Source organism: Psammomys obesus, unplaced genomic scaffold, assembly GCF_907164565.1.
Source record: "Psammomys obesus unplaced genomic scaffold, mPsaObe1.curated_primary_1811, whole genome shotgun sequence".
Taxonomy (NCBI): Eukaryota; Metazoa; Chordata; class Mammalia; order Rodentia; family Muridae; genus Psammomys; species Psammomys obesus.
This window is the reverse complement of record NW_026596240.1, coordinates 12,783,472-12,793,303: the sequence shown is the minus strand read 5'-3', so window position 1 is coordinate 12,793,303 and position 9,832 is coordinate 12,783,472. Positions and strand designations below refer to the sequence as shown.

The 9,832-nt window shown below is 48.0% G+C and overlaps 1 protein-coding gene across 1 annotated transcript in view; it reads left to right on the top strand.

Moving 5' to 3' along the window:
* The first annotated feature begins 543 nt into the window (after positions 1–543).
* Positions 544–9,832, top strand: part of Actg2 (actin gamma 2, smooth muscle) — a 21,117-nt gene continuing 11,828 nt past the window's right edge. Inside the window, exons 1-3 of the mRNA XM_055596337.1 lie at positions 544–596; positions 8,431–8,592; positions 8,900–9,028. Of these exons, the coding sequence (XP_055452312.1) occupies positions 8,467–8,592; positions 8,900–9,028 (255 nt within the window). The 5' untranslated portion in view covers positions 544–596; positions 8,431–8,466. The remainder of the gene's footprint in view (positions 597–8,430; positions 8,593–8,899; positions 9,029–9,832) is intronic.

Below are 9,832 nucleotides of genomic sequence, written 5' to 3'. Positions count from 1 at the left end.
GGACCCCAGGGGAGCAGGACAGTTGGGGCACATGGGATTTTTTTTTCCAAATGCAGATGGACTTCCCCCTCAGCCTTGTGCTGTCCTGGACTTGCAGCAGACAAAGCACAACGGCACTCATTCTGGGGTACAGCATCGGTGTCTCAGGCAGGCTGTGGGGCAACAGGCAAAGGGCCTGAGGAAGGAGGCGGGACAGAGGAGGCCACTGCCATTCTTGGTATGGTTCGCTCTCCCAGAGCAGAGCCCTGTGAGGCCTCATTCTGGACAGCTTATAAGGCCTGGTATAATTTTTGTTTATGCAAGTATAGCCTAAAAGGAACAAATCTATGGCCCCAAGATTGTTGCCATTTGAATCCTTTCGCATACATTTCTCAAATGATAATTCACTCTACCCACCCTCCATCCACGCCCCCCAAGGCTGGGGTTTATTAAAAAAAAGATACCTTATATGGTAATTTAGCTACCACACCGTCAGCTGGCCTTTTTAGGGACTCTGTTTAAAGAAGATCCGCCTCAGGGGTTTTATATTGCTCTGGTAATTCTGCCAAACTCGCCACAGCCCTCAGTCCCTCAGAGAAGGACTTCTCACACCCGTGGTGAGTACTGCCCTGCTTCTGCAGCCTCTTCCTTTTGGGAGCTGCCAGGCCTCCTGTGGGCCTGTGCAACTCCAGATTCACTTGGTTTCTATGACGCTGGCTCAGGTCACATGTCAAGGCTCTTGGTGGCAGTGGTGCCTGATGAAAAGAGGCATTTCTGACCAGGGAGCACCCTGGGGACAGGGCAGTATGGGGACCACCCCCTTCCCCGGGGGGTGACCCCTGCAGGCCACACCTGTCCTGCTCTACTTGACATAGGTCAGCACATCAGGGAAGCTGTTTTAGGGGAAACTGCAGAAAAGCAGCTTCCTCTTGGGTATCTGTGTCAAAGCCAACGGTGGTCCTGGCATCCATGAGCTACCTGTATAAGGGATAGGAAGGGACCTTCTTCAGTTGGCCTTGGTTGGTCTCTGTGTCCTTCAATTAGAGCTTAGGTGAGGTGAATGGAGGATTTTCAGTTATCAGAGGCTGCAAGGTGATTGTGGGATGAGAGAAGCCAGATGTGAGGGAGGAACAAATGGCCTGTGGCTTCGTGACATTTTAGGGCTAAATTTTTGGCAGCTAACTTGTTCTCCTCTGAAGAAGTCACCGAGGTCCAGGACAGTTAACCAGCTTTTCCAAAAGCATGGTGGTTCATGCTTGTATTCTGATTATTTGGGAGCCTAGGGCAGGTGGATTGCCCAAAGCTCAAGGCCAGCCCAGGATACATAGTGAGCCCCAGGCCAACCTGGGCCTCAGTGTCTCAGACAGAACAGCTCATACCAGTGTGAAGTAACATGCCGAGAGCACCGTCTCTGTAACACACACACTCTAAGGACCTCCACTTTTGTGAAGTGCATCCTAGTGGAGCAGGCTGGTGTCAGGATGCTGATCCTGGAGACCAACAGCCCGGTACCCAGTGTTACCGAGTGACCTCCATTTGCTCATCCGTAACATGGGCACCCAGAATGTCTCCCTAGTGAGGAGAGTGAGGAGTAATGTGCATAGTGTAGCCCGGGCCCAATGTGGCTAGGGTCTGTCCTTGGATTCTCAAGCTTAAGAATCGCCATGGAGAGAACAATGATGCAAGCCTATGTTCCTAGCTCTTGGGAGGCGGAGTCGTGAGGGTCAGTTCAAGGTCATCTTTGTCCATATAGTAAGTTTAAGGCTATCCTAGGCTTTGTGAAATACTGCATCAGAGCAAAATGAGATTAAAAGTAGAATCACAATAGAATGTTAAGTGTGTGAAAAGGGGAAACCCAGGAGATGTTCCTTGTTTAAGCTGTAAGCAGGGACGGCTTCCTGGGGGAAGGGTGCCTGAGCTGAGTCCCAGAGAAGGACCGGCGGAAAGCAAACAAACAAAAAGCAACCATGGAATTTGGGACACACAGGGACTCAGCTCCACTCCATTTAGATTTCAAGGCAATAAGCAGGCCCAGGAACTTTAGAGGGCTGGGTAAGCTCAGTCCATTGGTTGTTAGATGCTAAATTAAAGGACTGAGCAGTGGGGTCGCTGGAAGGGGTTCCGCCTAAAGGATATCAGCAAGAGGTTTATCCTGTAGAGGGGCTGCTCCGGAGGGTGAGCGGCCTGGGCACACGCAGGAAGTGCTGCCACCGTGTGGTGACGTGGAGGTAGACTCAAAAGGGGCTGTGCCGGGGAGAAAGTCACGTTCCACAGCTTCCTTCAAGGGAACAGCCCCAGTGACCCAACCACCTCCTACTAAGCCCCACCTTCTAAAGATGCCACCCTAGGAACCGGGCTTTAGCGCTTGGTCAGCCTATGGGATAGGTAATACTATGGCAAGGGACAGGAATCACTCGATGAATTGGCCTGTGCTTACATGTCACCTCAAGTCCTCACTTCAAACTCAATACCCAACTGGTACTTGAAATCCTGCCGCCCAGAGCCCTCCTCCTCAGGGAAGAAGCCCTCTGCTAAAATGAAAATGTCTTGAGGAGGTACAAATTTGTTTTTCAGTAGCCACTGATTTGTGAAATGGGGGGTGAGGTTCTTTCAGTGAAATAAGCTCCATCCCAGGAGTAAGTGTTGAGAGAAGACTGAGAGACAAGTTTTATATTTGTGAGCCCTGATGAGAGGGGTAGGCAGAACCTTCCGGAGACGGTCAGAGAGCCACGGTTAGGCTTCCGAGACTGAAGGTCCATCATAACCACCCTCAACTCCGTGGTTACAACAAAATCAATCACAGGTGGGTGGGCAGGACAGGTGTGCCTGAGTCCCCAAAAAACAACTTGCAGAGGCCAGTTAGGACTTCACACCTGTGATTTCAGCACTCAGAGGTGGGGCAGGAGGAGCAGGAGTTCAAGGCTGTTCTCAGCTACATGGTGATCTCAGGGCCAGCCTGTCTAAAGAACAAAATCAATGCTTGTAGACGCTGCAGCTGAATCTTACGTGATTGTCACAGGCCGTGAACTGTTTCCACCGCTCTGTCCTCCTGTTCACCAAAATGTCTGGCTCTGGGCTGCCTCGTGGGGAGAGGAGAGCTCAAGGCTTTTCCAACTGTGTGAGAATCTCCCAATAAAGTCTGGTTGAGTACATGCTGACATGGCCACAACAATTTGTTCAGCTTCCCAGCAAAGCGGTTGTGACCCCAGCAAACCACAGCTGCTGTGGCTCTGGATCAGCTGGCATGCTCTGCATCAGCCACAAATGACTAGAAGGGTCAAGAATTGCCTGACATGGCAGGAGACGGCCCACATCCCTTCTTGGCCTCTAGCTCTCTCATCTGCCTTCTGCGCCCTACCTCATCTCTGGCTCCGCCACAGAAAAAACAGTTCTGGGGTTGAAGAGATGGCTGCACATTTGCTGTTCTTGCAGAGGATCCAGGTTCGGTGCCCAGAAGTCACCCGGAGGCTCACAACCCTCTGTAACTCAGTTCCAGGGGATTCTGATGCCCTCTTCTGCCCCCGCAGGCACCGCACACATATGGTCCACATACATACGCGCAGGCGAAACACTCATGCACACAAACACAAACAAATCTGAAAAAAAGTCAAGTGGTTCTAAGTCCCCTGAAATCCTGCAGGGCTGGGTGTTGACAGGCTAAGGCTGCTCTGTGGATGCCTTGTTGGCCATACAGCCTGCGATTCTTTTGGGGGCCGAGTTGGATGAAGCCAGGGAGGAGATGAAAGGTCTTTGAAAAGCCACATGGGAGTCAGCTGGGAATGTAACTTAGTTGATAGAGTGCTTACTTACCCAAGTACACACAAAGCCTTGCATAAACTGAGTGTAGGTACTACACACCTTGAACCCAGTACTGGCTGGCAGGGGCCTCAGAAGTTCAATTCTTGACTACACTGGGAGGTCAAGGCCAGCCTGTTCTACAAAGCCAGTCCAAGACAGCCAGGGCTCTGTTATACAGAGAAACACTATCTTGAAAAACCAAAAAAGAAAAAAAGGGTAGGGGGAGGCACCAAAGAGAAACTAGGCTTGTGGCAAAACACCCATAATCCCAGCATTTGGGAAACTAAGACAAGAGGACTGCTGGGTGTTAAAAAAAAAAAAAAAATCACAGACAGTGCTGAGGGGACCCTAGAGGAGTCAGCCACAGAAGTGTGGCCTTACTTCATGGCCTCCTTCTGCTTTTGAGGCGAGTTCCCCTCAGGAAGAGCTTGTTAGGCCAGGGCAGCTGCTGACTAGCTTGCAGTGAGAAAGCCAAGTGCTTGAGGATCCCAGGCACGGAACAGACAGGACTGGGAGGGCCCCTCCATCAACATTTATGGTGCTCCAGACTCCAGTTAAGTGTCAGGGTAAATCTGGTCCTGGTGCAGAAAGAACTCAGAGGAAGGAGAAACAGAGGCCCCTTTGTGTGCAGGCCTTAGCCGCCAAAATCTCCCGAGAAGGAGGCAAAAGGAAAATGCCATACAAGGAGAAGTTATGCCGCGTTCGCAGCCGTGGCAAGGACACCACCACACAGGCTCAGGCTCCGCACCTGCCCTGGGTCAACGGCAGGCCTGTCTGCTCACTCCCCTCCCTCCCAGGCTAGGAGGTCCCTGGCTGAGTTCTCTAACTTTTCTGAGTCTTGATTTGCAAGTCAATAGAATGGAATTTAAAAATATATTGTCTCAAGGCTATTTTGAGGTTTAAATAGATAATACTATACATTGTAAAATTGAGGTAAAGGACCTCGATTTTTTTAAATATTTATTTTTTTTATATGTACAGGTGTTTTTCCCTGCATGTATGTCTCTGTACCATGCACACACAGTGCCCAAGCATCTCAGAAGAGGGCATTAGATCCCAGGGAACTAGAGTTATGGGTGGTTGCAGGTGCTGGGAACTTAACCTAGGTCCTTTGTAAGAGCAGCAAGTGCTCTCAACTGTAATATATATTATTAACCATAAAATATATGTTATGTATATTATGCTTTAAAATACATAAGCCATTCATACACACACACACACACACACACACACACACACACACACACACAGGTCAAACGTGAAAGCACTGACTTCCTCATTACATTTGATACTTTGCTCTCTCCACTGGCTGATTGGGTGGAATTTTCTAGCAGTTCAGAGCCAGCTACTTATTCAATTATTAATTGAATAATAATTCATTATTACTATTATTATTCTCATTATTACTATGGTTCTCTTCTCATTATTACTATGGTTCTCAATTCTGATTGTTTTAATGAAGCTAAGCTCACAGAGTGGCTCAGTGGATAAAGCACAAGCCTCCCGGGTCTAATGGCCTGAGTTCAAGCCTCAGAACCCACCTAAGAGTGGAGGAGAGAACCAGCTCTGTGGAGTTTCCTCTGAGCTCCACGTCATGCCGAGGAGCATGTGCCCTCGCTATCCCCCCCCCTCACTGCACACACATTCAATAATGGATTCTCTAACTGTCTGATTTTATGTGCATGGTGTTCTGCCTGCATGTCTGTCTGTGTAACACTTTCACACCTGATTCCCAGGATGCCAGAAGAGGGCATCAGTTCCCCGGGGCTGGAGTTATAGATTATATGAGCCACCATGTGGGTGCTGTGACTCGAACCCAGGTCCTCTGTAAGAGCAGCCAGTGTTCTTAACCTGTGAGCCACCCTTCCAGTCTCTTTGCTTTAACCCTGTCAAACCTTCTGGATCTCCAGATCAAAATCCCAAAACCTAATCTCTTTGCCTAGCTCATGGTCTTCACTGTCCGACTTCAGCATAAGGCTATTCGGGATCAGTCTATTGTCTGTAGAATTTCTCTCCTCCCATTGGCAATGAGGTTTGCTGTGTCACACACCCCAATGGTACTTTAGAGCTCTTCCTTCAAACAGCTTCTCTTCCTTACTCCATGTCTTTCTTTTGCAGGGAATTGAAGTAAATAATAAATAAATAAATCTTTTAAAAAGAGAAAGAGGAGGGAAAGATGGAGGGTGTGTGGGTGGAAGAAGACCACAATAGATGTTGGAAATTTTGAATCGGTTTCTTCACTCCCAGCCCTGGGGAGTGGGACTCTATTTTCCTGTATGCTCAGGCAGCAGAGAGTGAGCCCCACCATCAAGTTCTTCTCTCGAGTCATCCCTTTCTTTTCATGCTTCTACAGTTTGCTAATTATTCTACCTTCTTCTTTAAAGAGAAATTATTCGTTGTTTTTTTTTTTTTTTTTACTATACGAGTCACATGTGACTATAATCTGCTCATAAGAAGTTAAACCTTAGAAATATATCCTAGCTCCTCTCCCGAGGTGCCCTCCCATGTCCGCACGTGATGCCAGTAAGTCTGCAGTTTTTGCAAATTTGTCGTGTGTGCGTGTGTGGTGTCTGTGTGCTCACAGAAGCCAGAAGGAGTCATCAAATGCCATGCTTTACCGTTCATCAGCCACCACATTCCTTGAGAGAGGGCCTCTCTGAATCTAGATCTAGACTGGTGGCCAGAAGCCCCATGGTTCTGTCTCCATCCCCAACCTCGCTAGAGTTACAGACACATGCATAACCATGTCTGGCCTTGTACTAGTTCCAGGATCTGAACTCACGTTCTCCTGCTTGTCAGAAAGTGCTCTCTCACTCTGAGCCATCTCTCCCTCTCCACAGAGGCATGTCTGCTGGATGAACTGTCAGAACTTTGTGCCAGCTGTGTACACCCCCAAAGTCATGACATGCGTGGCACTGTCTTGTGTCCATTCGCATCCTGTGTGACCTGCTTTTATCACTCAGGAGAATGGTGTAAAAACCTTCCCACATCAGCCCATATGGTTCTAGCTGCAGTTCATGGTCCCACAATTTAGAGATTGTATATCCAAATTGTGTATCTCACTAAACAGCCCTAGTTTCCCTACACCTTTGCCACAACTATTCTAGAACTTTGAATCTTTGAAATGCTCAGCTAGGAAGAGGAGGTGGCTCAGTTGGTGAAGTGTTTACTCACAAGGCTTGAGGACAATCCCCAGAACCCATGTTAAAAAAAAAAATCCAGGAGAGTGGTTACATGTGTAATCGCAGCCCTGGGAGGGAGAGACAGCTGGAACCTGGTGCTCAGTGAGGCAGCCTAGCCCGTGTGGAGAGCTCCAGGCCAAGGAGAGACTCTATCTCAGAAAAAAAAGGGACTGCACCTGAAAAACGCCACCTAATGACACCTGATGTCTCCTAGCCCCCACACACACATGCACATACTTGGGCACATATCTGCATACATACACACATACACAAACATGCCATATATACATATATATATTAGGTGGAAGGTGATTTTATTTAACTTTTCAGGAAGGCTGGGAGTCTTCTGTTGGGAGGGTGTTTGACTTCCTTCTTTGTCAACTGCTCAAGGTCTTTCTTTTTCTTTTGGGCTGCCTACTTATTGGTTTGTCCTTTCTTTTTGTAAATACTTTTGTAGGTATATTGTAAAACTTCTCAACTTGTTTAATAACTGGTAAGTACTCTCATGATTCTCCTCATTGAATGAAAGTTTTGTGGGTAATTCCTCTTTAAAAATCAAGTGTAATAAGCTAGACATTTGGGCTCACGCCTTTAGTCCCAGCACTCAGGAGGCAGAGGCAGGGCAATTTCTGGGAGTTTGAGGCTGTCTTGGTCTACATTACGAGTTTCAGGTTCGTCAAGGCTACACATTGAGACCCCAAGATCAGAGAAGTGGCCAAGTGGCTAAGAGGACTTGCTCCTTTTTCAGAGGACCTGAGTCCAGTTCCTGGCTCCAACATGCCCTCAACCATACTGAACTCCAGTTCTAGGGAATCAGAAACACTCTCTGGCTTCTACAGAACACATATGGAACCCTCTTCTGGCCTCTATGGTACACATGGTGAGACCCTGTCTCAAGAACTAAAAGTAAATAAATAAAAAGAAAATGTGTTAATTAGCTAATTGTCATAAAACAATGCCACAGATGAGGACCTTTAAGGACAGAAATAGTTTTTTAACAATCCTGGACACTAGGAGTTTGAGGGTCACGAGGCCATAAGGGTTGGCTTCTCCTAAGGACCTACCCTGGCTTATAGCTGGCTGCCTCTGGCCATGCCTTCGCATAGTCCACACTCTACATATATCTGTATTCTAATTTTCTTTTCTTACACAGATACCACCGTATGACAATAGCCATATTGGAGAGCTGCCATATTGGATTTATGACCTCATTCTAAACTCAGTTACCCTCTGTAAAGACCTATCTCTAAATCTAGTCATATTTTAGGTGTGGGGATAGTGATGTACATTCCACATATGTGTTTAGGGTAACATAATTCAGTACTTGGCAGCTAAATAGAAGTAGAAGATACAACTTCCAAGATAAGGAGGCCAAAATTATGTCTTTCTGAGAACAGGAACCCAGTTGCTCAGAGCCCAGAGACTGTCTCTTACGTGACTTGACAACTGTTCTCTTCTTTCCAACGCAAAGGTGCTCCAGCCCCCAGCTCACTCAGCCGCATCCACCATGTGTGAAGAAGAGAGCACTGCCCTCGTGTGTGACAATGGCTCTGGGCTGTGCAAGGCAGGCTTCGCAGGAGATGATGCTCCCAGGGCCGTTTTTCCCTCCATCGTGGGCCGGCCTCGCCACCAGGTGTGTGCTCTCTGGACCCAAGTCTGTAAGCCACGAGGAGTGAGCCATACAGGATCTGTGCTCTCCCTCTCCCTCTCCCTCTCAGCAGAGAGTATAAAATAAGGGTAAATCTCTATGGGCCTTGCTCTCCCTTAGAAAACCACATAGTCTTCTGTGAGAGAAACCCCTCTCCTCTTCCTGTCTCTGCTCACCTTCATCTCCTGCTTCCTTTCCTCATCTCTTTCCTCCTTTGGGGGCATTCCAGTGACTGAATCTCTATGTGTGGGCCCCTTGGATAATTCACTTCTCTTTTTCTTTCACATCACAGGGTGTAATGGTAGGAATGGGCCAGAAAGATAGCTACGTGGGGGACGAGGCTCAGAGCAAACGTGGGATCCTAACTCTCAAATACCCCATTGAACACGGCATCATCACCAACTGGGATGACATGGAAAAGGTATCTGAAGCCCCAACTGTGTTTATTTTAATGGTGATATCTGTCTTTAATGGTGATAGCTGTCTTGACTCACAGCTCTTTGTGCAGTCAATCTTCCTCAGGTATGCTTCCTGCAGCCTTCCCCCTCTCCTCCCTATCTCCCATTACCTCCCCTCCCTTCTTTCCCCCTCCCCTTCCCTAGATAATGTCCAGCCTCGGCTCCCAAGCTCTCTCTGGACCATGGCAATTGCTTCCCATAGGTTCCCTTGTCCTTTGCTCTATTTATCCACATAATTCTCTGCGCTCCCAACTCTTCGTAAGCACCCTCTGAGGATCTGGTCACACCTAGTTTCCAGCCTTCGCCTCTCCTGCCTCACTCCATTTGGCCAAGACTCGGCTCTTGTGTAAAATGTTGAACATCTCAACTGGGGCTTAGAGATGGACTGCTGTTAGAAGCACTTGGCTGCTCTTGTAGAGGACACAGGTGCGGTTCCTGTACCTACATAGGAAGCTCAAAACTATCCAGCTCTCTCTCTGTTTGCCCTGCCATGAGTTCACGTGAGGGAATTGCTCTTATGGTATTCTGATTCTCTAATGAATTATTAAATAATATGCTAGGAGTTTCTGGAAGTCTTTTGTTTTGTTGTTGGTTGGATTTGGTTTGGGTTATATATTCATATGTATAAATGTAAGCTGCAGGAGACAATGGTGACCTCACCAGTGCAAGGGCAGCAGCGCCTTCCAGTACTCCTCTGTTCACTGCGCCTTCCAGTACTCCTCCCTCTGTCCACTGCGCCTTCCAGTACTCTTCCCTCTGTCCACTGC